Genomic DNA, 17225 nt, shown 5'->3' with positions numbered 1-17225 from the left:
TTGAACAAGCGCTTGAATAAATTCTCAAGCTTTCAATTGAGCTTTTATCCTTAAAGTGGGCAGTTTATTGCCCAATTGGCGGTATAGTGTTAAAGCGCTTTAGCGGCAAGAGCGAGCTTTCAATTTCTTTTGCAACCAAACAATTCGCAATTCGTTGCTCGGCTCAGAGTCTTCTCTGCGTTCGTGCGGTTAGGACGAGTTTTTACAGAATTATACATTTCAAAAGGTAAAAGTGAAAAAGTTTGTTCAATTTGTGTCAATTGTAGTAATAATAACAGTTATGTTTGCAAAATGTCTATTGCGTTGTTAACCATTTATTATAGCACACTTTTGAGCGTTGCCATATTTTCATTGTTTTTTGCGCAACGTTCTATGCATGGACTTATTGCGTGTTTGTGTGTACATGGAAGAGTGTATGTGTGATGATTTGAGCTGCATTTGCAGCATAATTTTGGCTGTGGTTTTAACTGCTGCTGCTGCAGCCCCACTCAACCATACAATCTACAACACAAAGTGGTTTGCAATGCTCAAAACGTGCCTAAGTGCTCCCAAATGCATCGATAATTCGCTTTTGTGGCCAATCTATTACAATTTACTTTGTGTGTGTGTGAGTGTGCTCCTTCTTTGTTTCTGTGTGTGCACACAGTGAGGGTGTAGTTGGTTGGGTGGCTTAGTTAGGGACCACAGCATAAAATTCGCTTAACATCAAAGTTGGCGTGTTCCGTTCTGCTCTCCCATTGACAAGACCCGAGCTTGTTGTTGTGGCCCCTTGCTTGTATACTCTTGCAATCAGTATGTTGAATGTGTTGTGAGCTTTGTGATTCGATAAGAGATGGCATATAGGATAAGTCGAAAATTATGTATTATAGTTTTATCTTGTACTATACACTACTTTTATAATATATATTTATATAAATAATATAATATAATAATTATTTAAAAGAAATTTAACTTAATTCTGTCTTCAAAAGCTTGTCTTTTTCATTATATCGTCATTTACTTAAGATTCTTGTAATGCTGTTACTTATAATTATTTTTTTGTGAATAATTTTTTTATTTATGTACAGTTTTGAAAACTATTTTCTCAAACTTGAATGTATTTAATACATAAATATTTTTATATATATTTTTTTTATGTATCACAATCCATTTTTTATTATTATATTGAACTTAAATTTAAATTAAATTAAACTTTTAATATGGTTTTTTCTTTTTTTTTATTTTAATTAAACCTTTTTTGTAGGAAAGGAAGATATGTATATACATATGTAAATGAAGTTAATCGAGCTTCTTTTGCATTTACAATTTATTTCACCGAGTTTACCCCAGTCTTGTTTTTATTACCTGTAAGGGCATTTAATGTTCGCCATTACCAAATTAAACTTTTCTTTCTTGTTGTTTTTTGTTTTTTTATTTTTTTTTTGTGTTTTCGTTGTGCTTTGCTTTGCTTTGGACGCTTTTACTGCCGCTGTTTTATCGATTTCTTGTGTTATTTTTAGCATTATTTATTTGCATTGCTGTGCGTGTATTTGTGCTTCACTCTCTTTACACATACACAGATAAAGTTTTATTTGTATGCATAATCAAGTTTTTTTGGCAGCTAATCAAATTGATTCCACTAATGTCCTTTGCAGCTTGCGAAATTAAATTATGTTTGGTAATCGATTCGTGGCTGTTGTTCTGGTTGCCAGCTGCAGCTTGGCTCAGGCCTATCCGGCGCTCTTGCCATATCTCTACTGTAAGTAGGCCTCACTGCATGCACTACATATACTATATACTATATATATGTATATCTGTGCAGCTCCTTTGAAGCGCAGCGCTGCGGCCTTTCCGCAAATCGAGGACGATGTCGTGGAACTGGATCAGCTGCGACAGGAGCAGCCCGTTGCGGGCAAGCGGCAGCATGATGGCAGCACCGCACGGACCACCACAACCACCACCAAGGAGAGCATTGAGAAAGTAATTGCCCCACCAGAGGCGGGCAGCAAGGAGCAACAGCAGCAGCATCTGATGCCTGACCTGGAGCGTCAACTGGAGGTGGCCACGCCACTGATGTCAATGTCCACCACAACCACGACCAGCACATCAGCAACTACGACAACGGCTGCTTTTAAGGATGAGGGCGAGCGCTCACAGCTGGAGGAGCCGAAAACAGCGGCCAAGCCGGCCAATGAGCCGGGCGCACATGCCAAGGTAAAAAGCCATAGCCTTGCCAAGTCCCGTCCCATAGCTATATATGTATGTATGTATGCCCCTTGTAAACCAAGCCAATATGTGTCTTTTGAAAATCCAAGTGTATATCCACGAAACCACCCAAAAACCAACAGGCTTTCTACGGTGCAGCGCGTCTAGCATTTGGCCAGAATCCTGAGGTATTGCCAACATCTCCCGCAACCACAACGACGACGACGACAACAACAACAACAACCGCATTGCCTACAACAACGACAACAACATCAACTACTACTGCAACGCCAACGGTTGCCACAGAAGCCGCAGCGCAAGCTGGCGAGGATGTGGCGGGGGAGCCAGCAGAGAATACCGAAGAGACAGCTGAAGCTGCAGCTGCTGTGCCAGACGTTGACGCAATGTCCGCGGCGCATCATAATCACGATCTTAACAAGGAGACCATCGGCGATATACTGATCGATCAGTTGGAGACGGTGGCCAAGACAACTGAGCGGCGCTCCGGCATGCCACATATGACGGCCAAGGTTCTTATGACAACTCAGTAAACATTTCACTGATCGGCAACGAATTGGCTAACCCAACTAAATTGATCTATTCTCAACATCCGCCCACTCTTGCTTGCACGCCACCTCCCAACTCCCGCTTCTGCTCAGTTCGCTTTACTCACAGACTCTATTTCAACTCTTTCTTGTAGACCGCGCAGAGTCTGTTGCGCAATCCGAATGGCCAATACTCTTCCTTCGATATGGCGCAGTATGTGTTCTGGACTGGCGATGAGACAGGCGTAGCCAGGGCAGTCGAGGAATTGATCGATGAGAATTTGGTGGGTTTTTCTTACTAAACCTTCTGTCTATCTATGCATCTATCTCTCTTCTAAGATCTAATGACAGCCCATAGTTATATGGATATCTATATCTATTTGCGTACTGATGTTTATGTCTTCGATCACAGATTACCCGCGAAGGTGCTCTGAAGTTTTTGCGTGATATTCGTCTAGGCATAGAGTTCTTGCAGCGCTCCTATGCCAATCGCATTTTCCCCGAAGAGCTGCGACAGAACCACTTGAAGCGCAATACTTTGCCCAGCTCGACCACCACGTCGACAACAACAACAACCACCACGAGCACCACTACAGAGAAACCATTTATGCACCTGGATGCCGATGCAGAGGCTGTTACTCCCGAAATAGGCCGTGGCAAGTCCCTGGACAGCTTCACCTTCTGGAACAAGCTGAAGGCGCTAGAGAGTGAGACTCCGCAAGGTGGGTTAGAAGTTAATAAAGTGTCATACCAAAGCTAATAAATATGTGTATGACAGATCTAACGGATTATGATGAAACCATGGGACGTGCTAAGATCGTTGAGTACTTGTACAACGAGTACAGCTTAGAGGAAATACTCTATAAGTTGGCCAAGGTAAGTAGGCTATAATGAACTATGAAGAGAGAGGGAGGGAGAGAGTACATTGCAACATTTATTCTTTAGGTAATGTTTGCTCAGTCGCTGGCCCATGGCTCCGATGAGGCACAGCAGGAGCTGCAGAAGCTAACCGAATTCCTAGAGCACGAGGGCAATTTGGGCATCATACCTGTTGACTTGCAGAAGAAAGTGCTAAGTGAGTGGACATTGAATATTATCAAGTAAAATATGACTTATCATTGGCTTTCTCTTTGCTTTCAGGAGTTCTGCTTACTGCACTGTCCGATACTCTAACCGAACATCCCGAGCTGTTGCCCGCTGCACGCGTTAACTTGGCCAATCCATTTTTCAGATTTCCAATGCATAGCGCCAGCAAATAGAACAACGAGAGCAGCTCGAAAAGTTATCAGAAAGTATATAAATATATATACAGTAAATAATCTATCTGAAAGAAATATTAACTAAGTTATTAGCATATACACAACAGATCATATATATATATATATATATATATATATACATAATTATTCTGTTCCAAAAGTTGTTAGACATAGACAGAAATGCGCTCTCTCGGAATTGGTCCAACATTTTTCTTTCTATATATTATACAAAAGCAAGCAAAAATGTCAAATATCGAAAGGCTTATAATTTAGTTCTTATCATAGCAAAAACTCTCGTGATATTTTTGGCTGGCTAGAAAGTGCGAGATAAAGAAACGTTTTTATATTCATTATATGTACTACATATATGACAGATTTTAGAAAAGTGGTAAAAAGAAAATCCACAAAAAAATAAGAAGTAGAGTCAGAAGTGAAAACCAAAACAAAAGAGAGACTTGCGCTTTTTAAAAACCAAATATATATATATATATAAATATATGTATAAATTATAGTAAATATGAATCTGTATTTGTAGACTATTGGAATATTGTATTGCTTGCTTATATTTGATATGAGTTAGTTGCAAAAAAAACTTAAGAGGTTGAAGTTGATGATATATAAATGTCCTTTGTTATTTGAGGCTCGTTTGTTCGCTTCCCCTAAATACTTGAAAATGAAGCAGGAAAGGGCTTTAAGTCCGCATATATCAGTAGCAAATAGAACTGCTTTTCCCCTATATACATATATATATACTATATGTATATTTTTGTTCTTATTATAAGTACCCATATATATACATACAAACATACATACATATAGCTAACTAAATAAACACATAACTAACCAGTTGCTTATTGATTGATTATACGTTTATCGTTTGCCTATTAAGTTGATTGTTCAGTTATAAGATTTATATATATATATATATATATAATGTGTAAAAGAACAAAACGCTGTACTACAAATTATTGTTTCAAAACATACAAGATATATAAAAATATATATGCTATATATTGTTTAAAACGAAAATACAATGTGTACTTTATAGTTAGTGCCTACTGTTGGTTGCACACATTTATTCAGCTAGAATCTTATGTGTACTTTGTAGCTAGTGTCTACTGTTCCTTTTTGGGCTCTTCGATTTCCGCTTTCGAGCCATCCAGCAATTTATTTATTTGCTCCTCTGTTAGAGGCTCCTTGCTGTTGAACAGCTTTTCGATTTCAGCTCGCTCCTCCGGATCCATTTCATCGCTATATTGCTTGGCCAAGGCCTCCAATCGTTCCTGATTCTGATTGAAACGTTTGGGCAGCCAAAAAATCGTTTGCACCATTCTAAAAGTATCAAGGAATTTACGTTTTTTATAGATATATATATATATATTATATAAATATATAGATATATAAATATATATATACCTAGATATATATACAGATATACATAGATATACGGGTAGCATATACCTTAGAAATATGAAGCCCGTTACGGCTAGGATAAGACAAAGTGCTGATGTCTTCAGCATGGTCCAGTAGTCAACAACAACTTGCTGATGCTTCATTTTGGTAACAGGTAATAGTTAGCAGGTAACAAAGGTAAGGAAACTATATCCTTCCACGACAACGCAACAGTATCTAATGAAGTCTCATATGCTAGCTTATCGAATATTTGTTTGTCGCTTTGCATAAGGAACCAATTATTGGATTGTTGTGGTCGTGGCTGGTCGTCATGGCTAAGGTACATATATGATGCATATGTGTATCTCCCACAAATCAATAATTCTGATTGCATACGTGTCTCGATTGTGTGTATTGGGAGCAAGTAGCGCTGACCTAGACCCAGGTCGGGCGACCTGTAGGAATAGAGAAGTGAAAGAGCGATTTTGCAAGGGGTTTTGCTGCTCTGATGATGCTGTCTGAAGAGCGGGAGTGCTCGGCTAGCAGATACCCTAGTTACTTGAGGCTTCTTTTTCGTTCTATTTAAACACATTCACTCAGTCACACCTCTAAGTACACAGCAACCAGTTAATAAATAATAGATCATGATATTTTCAAAATGATATTATTGGTGTTATTTTGGGCATTTGCACAAAAACTCAAACATTTTTCTGTGTAAAGCTATCACCAGGTCTCATTACCAAAAGCTATATACTAACTTTCTAATCTTTATGCCTTCATATATAAACTGAGAGATCAGTGCTTATCAATAGCTAGCATGTGAGATGAGTTACCTAGCAACAATTAAAGGCTTATACTATTTATGTTATAGAAAAGTATATTTTTCAAGAGTCAAGTCTATAGCTTTTATAGTCAACGAGTTCGCTGGGCTTGAGTGGATGGTATAGCATATGCGACATAGCTTGTTGTCCATATAGACTATGCCATATATATGTATACGTACACACATCTGCTTCTGCTGAAGCTTCACTTAAGCAGTTGCAGTGGGTATATATAGCTTCTATATATAACAGAAGATCTATCACGTGCCTGAATCATATATGTATTTGAGTATCAAACATTGACCTATACCCGTAGGAATACCAATAGTAAGCATATGCTGTCCCGCTGATGGTATTTTAATTTAACTAAAGTTTATAGCGATGTGTGATTGTATCAAATAAGTTATTTATAGTACGAGAGTACAGTATAAACACGATTGTAAGAATTCTGCAAAAATACAACAAAAAACTCAATAAATAAAACAAAAATTATATGTATATATATAATACTAATGATAAAGCTAGACATGTGCTGAAGTATCGCGGAGGATCGGGCAAATTGTAAATTAGAGACAAAAGTGTCTCAAATCAAAAATAGAAAAAATAGATTAGCATTCGGTTCGCTGGGGGGGTAAACAAAGTGTAAAAACAATAATTTTGACTCACAGACAGAGCATTATCAATAGATAATGCTGCAGATATTATAGTGCGATAGCAGATGCCCAGCTATATAAGGCGTTCGAGTGGACAGGCGAAGCACAATACTGGAAGAAGAAACAAGATGGGAAGACACTTCATTTGCGCTTGCCTGCTCTTGGGCATGCTGGCGCTGGCTCTGGCTGGCGAGAGACCCATCTCTGATTGCGTAAGACCCATTATCGGTTAACGTAACTTCTGATTTCTAGAGTTGCACTGCTTGCAGGGCGAACGCATCGAGAACGATGGCTATCCCATGGAGCGGCACACAGTGGTCACCGACGACAGCTACATTCTGACCATGCATCGCATACCCTATTCCCCCAAGACGGGCTTCACTGGCCAGCGACCTGTTGCGTTCCTCATGCACGGCATGCTGAGCTCCAGCTCCGATTGGGTACTGATGGGACCCGGCAAGGCTTTGGCCTACATTCTCTCCGATGCTGGCTACGATGTCTGGATGGGCAACGCCCGTGGCAACACCTACTCCAAGGCCCATAAGTATTGGCCCACATTCTGGCAGCTGTTCTGGAACTTCAGCTGGAATGAGATTGGCATCTACGATGTGCCCGCCATGATTGACTACGCCTTGGAGGTGACTGGCGAGAGCCAGGTGCAGTATGTGGGCCACTCGCAGGGCACCACCGTCTACCTGGTCATGATGTCCGAGAAGCCCCAATACAACGATAAGATCAAGTCCGCTCATCTGTTGGGCCCCGCTGCCTTCATGGGAAACATGAAGAGTCCCTTGACACGCGCCTTCGCTCCAATTCTGGGTCAGCCCAATGCCATCGTTGAGCTCTGTGGCTCCATGGAGTTCATGCCCAGCAACAAGTTCAAGCAGGACATGGGCATTGAGATGTGCCAGGCCACCTCACCCTACGCCGAGATGTGCGCTAATGAGGTCTTCCTGATTGGTGGCTACGACTCCGAGCAATTGGATTATGTAAGTGATAGAAGAAGAGCAACTAGATAACTAGGTAAATGACTTTGGCTGTGGTTTCTCTGCAGGAACTGCTGGAGCATATCAAGGCTACGTCGCCTGCTGGCGCTTCGGTCAATCAGAATCTGCATTTCTGCCAGGAGCACAACTCGGGCAAGTTCCGCAAGTTCGACTACTCTGTGCTACGCAATCCCTATGAGTACGGCAGCTACTATCCGCCGGAGTACAAGCTAAAGAACGCCAAGGCTCCCGTTCTGCTCTACTATGGCGCCAACGATTGGATGTGCGATGTGAGCGATGTGCGCAAGCTGCGCGATCAGCTGCCCAACATGGCGCTCGACTATTTGGTGCCATTCGAGAAGTGGGCCCATTTGGACTTCATCTGGGGCACTGAGGCCAAGAAATACGTGTACGACGAGGTGGTTAGCCAGATGTCTAACTACGAATAGTTTCTTTATTTAAGCACTTAATCAATAAAGAGCGATTGTCAGCCAATTACGATTTCCATCATATAGCCCAGTTTGACCTCCTTGTCCTTTAACAATTCTCCATAGATTTTATAGAAGCCAGTCGGGAAATATTTCTCAAGCTCGGTTGCATGCAGTGTGTAATCCTTAAGGTAGAAGTTTTGTGGCGCCAATGGACAGCTGCTTGGATCGGGAGCATTCGAGTAGTCCTTAATCTTCGCATATAGAAAGTTCTTATATAGCGATCCCATCAAATCGCAAACTCCCATCACTGGGTAATCCTTATGCATGCTATACGGCAACAATGGAGTTTTCGCAACAAGAATTGTTATGTTCACCTGTGCGGATGTAAGTTCTTAAATTGTTGTAATACTAAGATTAAATATATGTATATAAAATAAAATAAATATAAAATAAAAAATTTGTATATAAAACTATATCTTTTGGCGGAATGATAGCTGGACAATTCAAATCTATCCGTACAACTCAAGTTAATACTAATTTTAAGCTTGCATATATATGCCAATCTGTAAGCTTTGAGTATTTAATGTTGATTAAGCTTTGGCAAAATACTTTGTTCGTTAAGAAGACGCCATGAGCAGCATGTCATAGCAATTTGCATTTGTCTGTAAGCAGTGCGTATTTCATGCTGTTGTGAAGTCTCAATGAACCGTGAGATAGCATTCAGCAGCTGTCTGCAAGCAATAAGCAGAGAAAGCTATGTCATATCAGTTAGCTTAAATGTCTCTAGCAGTCAGGCTAATATCATGATACGTTGTGTCATATCACTTAGCTATTGTCCGTAAGGACGATCCTGCAATTGCATCAATATCCGACTTTCCACTGTTCTTATCTATTTCTATTTAATATACTTTTATTTAAATACATTTATCTCACCTTCCAATCGTTGTCTAGATTCTCGAAAATTTTCAGCTCTCCATTGATCTTGGCGCTTGCTTTTTCATCTTGATATTTGACTTTAATGTCAGATTCGAACATCGTCTTATCCTCGTGAGTCTTGGCGATTTGGCCTATACTGGAATTGAATTGGCCACTTTGCACCAGGACACAGCTGCTGACTAGCAGCAGTGCGAACAGATTCACTAAGCACACAGACATCGCGACTGCGTATAAATTTGTCGAGCATCAAACGAGCTTTTTATATAAACGCCCTGCGACAGTTGCATGCGAGTGTTGCGCATACGCCACGTTGACCGATCGAAATCTAATCTGTAAGCGGAAATTGAAGCATGTTTTTTTTAAATGGACTTGTAACGAGGCAAACTCCGCCCAGCTTTAATATTGTTCATAATTCGAAAAAAGCTTACGTAACATAAAATTCAATTTTGATCTAATAACCGCAAATTATATACATTAAAAACGAAAGCCAACAGCTGCAATTTATGCAATTAACGTCATCTTATACTAGTTTGCAGGCGGGAATGTTAGTGCTTCTCGTAGCCAAAATTTAATCTCAGCTGCTCTAGGAACATGAACGTCAATATCGTCTGCGGACCCAGGCGCACAAATGCCGGCACGTAGCCCTTAAAGAAGCCGAGTGGACCCAGTTTAGCGGTGTGCAGCACAATATCCCAGAGACCCTTGTATTCGCCGGGCTTGGCATTCATTGAACGCGTCTTCAGCACATCCATGGGCTGCGTTAACGTTGTGGCTATGGCGCCAGCCATGAGGGAGGCTGTGAAATGCGTTACCAGATTGTCCTGGAAATAGGGCGTGGCCAAGAGCGAAGATTTGATCTGATCGTAGAAAGCGATTTGGCCAATGGTCATGAACACGCCTCGAGCTGTGGCCGTCGAGCCTCCCGAAAATAGCTTCTTAAAGCCCTCCGTTTGATACACCTTGACAATGCCATCCACGCCAGAGCGGTAGCTGTATAGGGATCATAGAGATTGATTAGACTGGGCGTTAATTTAGTTAGTCTGTTGGTCAACCTACTTTCTGCGCAACTCGGGAGCGAGCTTGACATCGTTTTGCATGCGCACATTTATCATATCTGCGGGTGTGCCAAAGATGCCGCCAATCATGCCCGAGAGACCGGCCAGGGCAATTTTGCCTGCAAAGGTATCCGTATTGACGAACTCTTTGCCCACCTCATAGGCGCCAAAGCGGGTTGTGGAGTATGTCATTTGGCGTAAAATCGAGGCAGATAAACCATTGTAGAAAGCCAGCGCACCCTGCTCCTGCATGATTTTTGGCACCAAGCGCAGCACAGACAGGTCGCCCTGTTGCGTCTGCAGCGTCACCTTTAGCAGGTCCAGAGGATGTGTTACGCATGCCGCTCCAACGCTGGCAATGCCACCAAAGTACCAACGGGCATGCTTCTCGCTGCTCATTTTGTTTTCCTTTTTTTTTTCTGTTAGCTAATCAATTAATTTGATTGATAGATATATTAAAATACATTTTTGTCAAGTTAACACTAAGCTTATTAACAAAACTATATTTTAATTTTAATATCAAGTTGGCGCAACATTTTTAACAGTTACAAAACGTTACATCATCGCGAGTATCTATAAAAGCTAAGGATAATAAAATGCGCAAAAACAGCTGAGCCATGACGTAAGCTTGACATAGCTTACGCGCGCCTTTAATCACGACAGTCATTAATCAACACTAGCGCAATGATATGGCCACATCAGTGAGAAATGAGGGCGACTGGTGGCAACGCTGTGTGAACAGCTGCTTGTTAGATGTTGACCAGAGTGGAGTGAAGTCGTTTGTGTGTGGTACCGCTTATTGTTTTCATTTTGTGCGTAAAATTGCCAACTATTTCCGCTATAAAGACCATAAAACTGCGTCGAAGCATATGTGCCATACGTTTTGTGAGTACATAATATTAGTATTTATATATATACAGAAACATATTAGTTGTTTATATGCCGCAAAAGACCCAACGTGCGTGTTGTGTCGGCTAAGAACTTGTCGGGCAATTAGCTAATTTTGTATGCATCTTAGATTACGAAAAAAAAAGCGGTTGCATTTCATTTCGGCATTGACATTGAGCAACACGTGGCCAGAGCTTCTGAATATATACATATGTGTGTGTATATATGTTTTTGTTTATTTTCAGTTCAATTTATTCAGTTGCTTGATTTGATTTTCTTTTTAAGTTAAGCAATTTGCGCAACTGAATAATGATTATATGGACGTGTGTCTGTGTGTACATGCTAGTTTGTGTGTGAGTGCTTGGAGCTGCACAGTTAAACGTATGTATGTGTATGTTTGCATTTATAATATCTACTTGCTTAGCCATTTTTGAGCACACACACACACATACACATGCACTGACCTGCTCACCCTAGTGAGGTACAGTGACCGCTTGCAAATTCGAGCGCGTTGCTTGCAGATCCACAGAAAATAATATTTAAAATTTTAAAATAATTTAATTTTGTGGACAAAAACTTATAAATAAATATATATCTGTTGAAAAACATGAAGTTGATATCTGACAGAAATTGATGTACGACAATTATTAATGCCAAAATAAATACAGTATGGCCATCGTAAGCTGAACACAGAACATTTTGATTGTTTTTAAAGTTTTCTAAATTCCTTGGTTCCTTTGTTAATGGACTTTTCAAAATTTATTTAATGAATTTCAAAATTTGTTTTAATAAAATCAACTAAATTAATATTCTAATTTGATAAATAATATATTTTTAAAAATTATATTTCCGAGATATAGAGAAAATGGTTGTAAGCACTGAAAACTGTTAACTGAACACACGACTGTTCGCATTAGTGAAGAAATACTGTATTTTATTTGATATTAGAAATGACTGATAACATTTTCTGACTAAGCTAATTGAAATATGCCATTTGTTTACTCCGATATTAAAGAAACAATTGGAAATACAATTATTTTTACACTGCGAACTTTTTCACGCTTAGTTCGTATATTTTTATGTTGAGAACTATTAACGTATTAACTAACACTATTTCATGCTTAGTCACTTGACAAAATGTGACCCTGTTGAGCTATATGGGGCTTTGAGCTAATCGACTTTTCAGTTTGCTGTTTGCTTGCCTGGTGATAACAAGCTAAATAGTTCCAAATATGCACAAATATATGTATGAATATTTATATGTATATATGTATATATATAATCATATACATAAGACATTTCATGGGAACCATGCCACGTGCGGCAAATGGCCAATAAATCACACGATTCTCTTTCTCTTGTTTTGTCAAAAAAGTAAATGGATATGAAGCACACATTGTTTCATATTTGCATAAAATAAATTCATCTCTTGCTTAAGAGAGAGAGAGAGAGAGCTTAACGCATTACAGAGTATCGAGTAAATGTGTTCAGTATATCTAAACAATTGCTAACATAATAAATGTAAAAACATTCCAAAGCCTTAAGTTGATAGTAGTTAATTACATGATTACGCCGGCATTGATAAGTCGTTTATTTTCGCTTTATTTTGAACTTTTTGCTGTTTATCTGATCATAAAATGAAATGCTCCATGAGCAAAGGTCAACAAAACATCACATGATCCAATAAGAAAAATATACGCATAATAGATTTTTGTTCTATACAATTTTAAAGCAATCGCGCCTTCCCAACTAGAAGCATATTTCGTCTGTGTCGAAGCACATATGTATATATATAAATATATGTATGGGCGTGTGTGTGTGTGTGTGTGCACTTCCATTAAACAGCTGATTGTCACATTTTTTCATAGACGTAGATCACGACAGGTAGCGTGATAATGCCATGATTTCTCCCGCTGTTGCTATCAAAACTAATGTCTGTGCAAATGTTGGCAATTGAATTAAACAACACACACACAGACACACATTACATGCAGTGTAAATCGCTGCATTCTGATATTGAATAAAAATGACTACTCAGCTAATTGAAAGTTTACCTTGAAATCGAGAGACGAATGTTGTAGCGCAGTATATTGTTTACCGCTATAAATTGCTTAAGCTCTATATTTTTGGCAACACCAATACACACACGCACGAGAGAGTAAGAAGTTCAGCGCATCATTACCACAATTGACGGCGAAAAACTGGTCTGGATATTGTGAATCGTTCTTTACCCGGTTCTTAACGCTGCTCTCTCTCTTGATTTACTGCTGGAACGCACCACGCACACCACCAACACACGACGTCGTCGCCGCTTGAGCACTGAATACGTACTGATCAACGCTGTCGGCTAACAGCAGCGTGTGGACTGAACGTCAGACGAAGCTTCGTCCAGCGTCTGCACCTAACTACGCCGCTCTCTCGGTCTTCCACTCTGCGCTCTCTCAGTAGTGTTTGGCTTTTCGATTTTGTTTTATCACTGTTTATATTGACAGAGCGGTCAAGTCAAGCACTTTGCAAATGTTTCCAGAAGTGTGGCGGGATAGGCTTAAGTTAGTCAGTTGTCAGACGCTTCGGCAGTCGCAGTCAAACTCCAACTTAACGAGCGTGTTAGAGAGCCATTCAGCGAGAGAGAGAGAGAGAGAGAGAGCGAGAGAGTGTGTGCCTTAATTAAACAAAATTGGTGAGAGCTTTTTATTTATTTTCTTTTCTGTCATAACCTTCGTACGCGATCACACTTTGTATAGATTGGTGTTAGTGTGCAAGTGTGTGTGTGTTTCCATTCTACAATTGTAGAATGATAAGTAAATGTAAACTGTCTGCCATGTAATCGATGCGAAACGGTACAATTGCTGAAAAAATGTTTGAAAACAATACATGTGTATATATAGATGTATGTGGGTTTGTATGTATGTGTGTTAAAAGTTTTAATATCGTTGAAATGGCCCATCGACTGGCCGAAGCTCATTATCGGAGCAAAGTTTTTTTTTGTTTTCAATTCTACCCTGTATATTGTATAATTATTATATTAGGGGGTATAAGTTATGTAAATGGGCAGGGTATTATTATATTAGATAATTAATATGAATTGCTAAAATAAAAAATATGTTTCCAAATACAGAAATCTGAAATGGAGGTCAAGGCTATTTAACATTTTGTAGTCTATATTTCATCAGAAAAGAAAATCAATTAGATTGTTGCTAATTCACTAAGAATGTGTTAAAAACAATTGTTTCTCCGATTATTTGATTATATACTTATTATTAATTAACAATACAGCTTCCTTAACTTAATGCCTACAGGGTATTTTGAGGTCATGCGTTCGATAATATATTATTAAAATTATGTATTTGAAATGCCCTTTATGTAATAAACAACAGAGTGTACAAAATATTATTGATCTGCTGCATGGCGCCTATTTAAAAATTAAAATAATCAGTCCATTCCTAATTTATTGCCATTCATAATTGTTATTTATTATTAAGCTCGTAATTCAAATGGTAAATGCTTATTAGGTAGCAATTCGTATTGTGTCAGTCAAGGTCTAATTAGAATGTTTAACGTGCAATTAATTTGCTGCTCCACTTTTTAACGCTTTTAGCTTGATAAACAAACAAACGGTTGGCCAAGGCGTTAGAAATGGGAAATAGAAATAGAACAGATAACTTTTTAAACAAACGTTGATTTATTATTTGCATGCTGAAAAAATGGTCGAAACACGTTTGGCTGTTCTGTTCCAATCAGACTTTTGTTTACCATATTCAAATTAATACAAAATATTTACACACATGTATTGAGAAGCAGAGTTGGCGCTTGCGAGCTTTCATGTAGAGCTTTTATCCGTATGGGATTATAGTTGAAATGGGCTTTTGACGACGCTTCGCTCACGTGGCCCATTAGCTCAGCTGGTTAGAGCGTCGTGCTAATAACGCGAAGGTCGCGGGTTCGATCCCCCCATGGGCCAAGACGAAATTTTTTTGTATTTTTTTTATTTTTATTTTTTTTGCACATTTAATAAATTATTTTCATTGATTGGCGGGTTATTGGCCACGTGTGCCGCTGACAGCGATGATGAAGTGACAAAATGAAAGTAAATAAATTAAAAAGGAAAGTCTGGAGGTCGTCTTGGCTGTTTGGCCTGCAACATGAGCCATGGCCCAGCACGTGACCCGACGTCACATTTAATTAATTGAATACACATTTTATGGCATTTATAAATTGACCAAAAATATATTCACTTCAGTTGCTCCTTTGTGCTTTCTGTCATTGCAGCTAGCGAATAAACCATAATCTGAATTATGGCCGCCTCAGTGCTGCTCGCTTGCGGTCTCAACGAACAGAAGCTGCCGGGATTCGTGCACATCAGCGAGGAGTCGAATGTCGACGGCAGCTTTCTAATTAGCTGCATCCTGGGCCAACGCCTGCGCATCTCCAATGCGGGCACGCTGCTCGTCTGTCTGCAGAACCACTATCAGCATTACTTCAATGCGGGCATGCGGCTGGGCTACAACTCGAACATCTTTCTGGGCAAGACGTTCAACGTGATCGACGTGCTCAGCGACATGGCGCGACACGGCCTCAGCTCCAAGTGGCTGCGTTCCCCGGATGGATTGACGCTGACGGAGCAGCTGGTGAAGGACATACGCGAGCAGCTGGAGAAGAACTATGCCAATCGCAGCAGCTACACCATACTGATCGATAATCTATCGATACTCATCAACTTGGGCGCCAGCAAGCAGCAGGTGCAGCAGTTCTGCCTGGACCTGGCCGATCTGGCCAAGGCCCACGACAATCTGACCGTCATCACGAAGCTGAGCAACAGCGACATCCACCCGCTCACAGACAACAACGTGGCCAAGCTGGGCAATGTGCGCATCCAGGTGCTCCGGCTGAAGAGCGGCGTCTTTCGGGAGGTCGACGGCAAGCTGCTGATCGAGCGTGTCCTCGACGACGAGGGCAGCTACGCGTGCGAGCAGTCGCGCAAGGAAGTCCTCTACAAGGTCAACGATCGCAACGTCAAGATATTCAATCCAGGCGAAATCGGCGTCAAAGTTTAGCTCCAAATTCGCATTGCTTCAATTTTGTATGGAATTTATTAAAGCCCATTTTGATATACCTATACCCATAAATATATATACACATACATGAAAAGAAACCCTTGCTCTCCAATTGTTTATGTGCGAGGCAAGCAGCTGTCGAACGACTCTGCTCGAATGGCATGTGCCAAGAACATCTGCTGTGTTGGTCCGATTCCGATTCACGTCCGTTCGCTTCTTCTAATTGCGCTGTCTTCGGCTGCTGCTCTTTGCATCTGCTGACGTCATCGGCTTGACCAGCCGGACTCGACGCAGACAACATGATGAATTCGTGTCTGGACATGACTTTGCGGCGGGTTCGGCTGTGTAAACCCAACTAGAGTTCAAATATCCTGTACTACGCAGCAGTCCCACAATTTAAGGCAAACTGTTCAATATGCGTTGGCGATAGAAATGAGTAGCAGTCGGGCTTAGCCGACTGCGCAATGCGCTGTTCACTGCTTAAGTCGAGCAACCAAAGTTGTCCCTTCAGACATTTTATTAGCTCGAAGTATAAAAGCTTTGAGTGAGTGTGGTGACTCTCAAACTGTATACAAAAGTAATCAGCTGTTCATTACTTTACTTAAGATTGAAGAAACAGAGTTTTCTTTTGCTATATGTAGCAATGCTGTGGAGTGGCTCAAAAACTGTAAGTTTAGTGATCATGAAACTGTGACAAACCTTGCTCTCTGCATTGCATAAGTTACTTTGTGTATTGAGTGACTCCTCAACTGTAACCGTATAGCATGGTTACAGTGTTCCTCAAACTGCCAGTCGAATGGCTTCTAAACTATGCCGACTCTTAAGACTAAATACAGCTGAAACTACAAAGCTATCAATGCAAAACTGTGCTTGGCAGTGACTCTAAACCTGTTAAAACTGTAAGAGCAATGGCTGCCAAACTAACACTGTAAGTAACTAAAGCCGTAACAGTCAAACTGTGCTGACTGCGCATAAAAAGTGAATCTAAAACTGTATCAGCAGATACATGAAAGTCTCTACT

General features: G+C 40.2%; 6 protein-coding genes and 1 non-coding gene across 10 annotated transcripts; 4 read left to right on the top strand and 3 right to left on the bottom strand.

Annotated features, from left to right (window-relative positions):
- The first annotated feature begins 166 nt into the window (after window positions 1–166).
- Window positions 167–4107, top strand: LOC111605495 (flocculation protein FLO11). Of its 3 annotated transcripts, none has more exons than XM_023324043.2 (9): window positions 167–226; window positions 1635–1738; window positions 1802–2193; window positions 2295–2714; window positions 2885–3013; window positions 3142–3451; window positions 3508–3605; window positions 3675–3804; window positions 3870–4107. In XM_023324043.2, exons 2-9 carry the CDS (start codon window positions 1651–1653, stop codon window positions 3986–3988), a joined length of 1686 nt encoding a protein of 561 aa, XP_023179811.2. In that variant the 5' UTR covers window positions 167–226; window positions 1635–1650; the 3' UTR covers window positions 3989–4107. The 3 variants fall into 3 exon arrangements, with proteins under 3 accessions (XP_023179811.2, XP_023179812.2, XP_023179813.2); XM_023324044.2 differs by having other exon boundaries at window positions 168–226; window positions 2328–2714; XM_023324045.2 differs by lacking the exon at window positions 2295–2714 and having other exon boundaries at window positions 169–226; window positions 3870–4106.
- Window positions 4108–5029: 922 nt separating this feature from the next.
- On the bottom strand, window positions 5030–6322 carry LOC111605525. The gene is made up of 2 exons (XM_023324086.2): window positions 5450–6322; window positions 5030–5320 (listed from the first exon to the last, which is right to left on the bottom strand). Exons 1-2 carry the CDS (start codon window positions 5542–5544, stop codon window positions 5104–5106), a joined length of 312 nt encoding a protein of 103 aa, XP_023179854.1. The 5' UTR covers window positions 5545–6322; the 3' UTR covers window positions 5030–5103.
- A 582-nt stretch (window positions 6323–6904) lies between these two features.
- Window positions 6905–8359, top strand: LOC111605501 (lipase 3). The gene is made up of 3 exons (XM_023324050.2): window positions 6905–7066; window positions 7124–7843; window positions 7909–8359. Exons 1-3 carry the CDS (start codon window positions 6920–6922, stop codon window positions 8287–8289), a joined length of 1248 nt encoding a protein of 415 aa, XP_023179818.1. The 5' UTR covers window positions 6905–6919; the 3' UTR covers window positions 8290–8359.
- Window positions 8325–9426, bottom strand: LOC111605502. Its single transcript, XM_023324051.2, has 2 exons — window positions 9205–9426; window positions 8325–8645 (listed from the first exon to the last, which is right to left on the bottom strand). The coding sequence occupies exons 1-2, from the start codon at window positions 9424–9426 to the stop codon at window positions 8328–8330; spliced, it is 540 nt and encodes a 179-aa protein (XP_023179819.2). The 3' UTR covers window positions 8325–8327.
- A 151-nt stretch (window positions 9427–9577) lies between these two features.
- Window positions 9578–13495, bottom strand: LOC111605521 (mitochondrial dicarboxylate carrier). Its single transcript, XM_023324082.2, has 3 exons — window positions 13205–13495; window positions 10264–10688; window positions 9578–10197 (listed from the first exon to the last, which is right to left on the bottom strand). The coding sequence occupies exons 2-3, from the start codon at window positions 10659–10661 to the stop codon at window positions 9753–9755; spliced, it is 843 nt and encodes a 280-aa protein (XP_023179850.1). The 5' UTR covers window positions 10662–10688; window positions 13205–13495; the 3' UTR covers window positions 9578–9752.
- LOC111605522 lies at window positions 10992–16293 on the top strand. Of its 2 annotated transcripts, none has more exons than XM_023324083.2 (2): window positions 10992–11147; window positions 15420–16293. In XM_023324083.2, exon 2 carries the CDS (start codon window positions 15446–15448, stop codon window positions 16202–16204), a length of 759 nt encoding a protein of 252 aa, XP_023179851.1. In that variant the 5' UTR covers window positions 10992–11147; window positions 15420–15445; the 3' UTR covers window positions 16205–16293. The 2 variants fall into 2 exon arrangements, with proteins under 2 accessions (XP_023179851.1, XP_023179852.1); XM_023324084.2 differs by lacking the exon at window positions 10992–11147 and adding an exon at window positions 13712–13830.
- On the top strand, window positions 15038–15111 carry Trnai-aau. The gene has a single exon. It is a non-coding gene; the product is annotated as a tRNA-Ile (tRNA).
- Window positions 16294–17225: the final 932 nt, after the last annotated feature.

This window comes from Drosophila hydei, unplaced genomic scaffold, assembly GCF_003285905.1.
Source record: "Drosophila hydei strain 15085-1641.00,03,60 unplaced genomic scaffold, DhydRS2 tig00000290-arrow-arrow-pilon, whole genome shotgun sequence".
In the NCBI taxonomy this organism is placed as follows: Eukaryota; Metazoa; Arthropoda; class Insecta; order Diptera; family Drosophilidae; genus Drosophila; species Drosophila hydei.
This window is presented reverse-complemented; position numbering and strand designations above follow the sequence as displayed.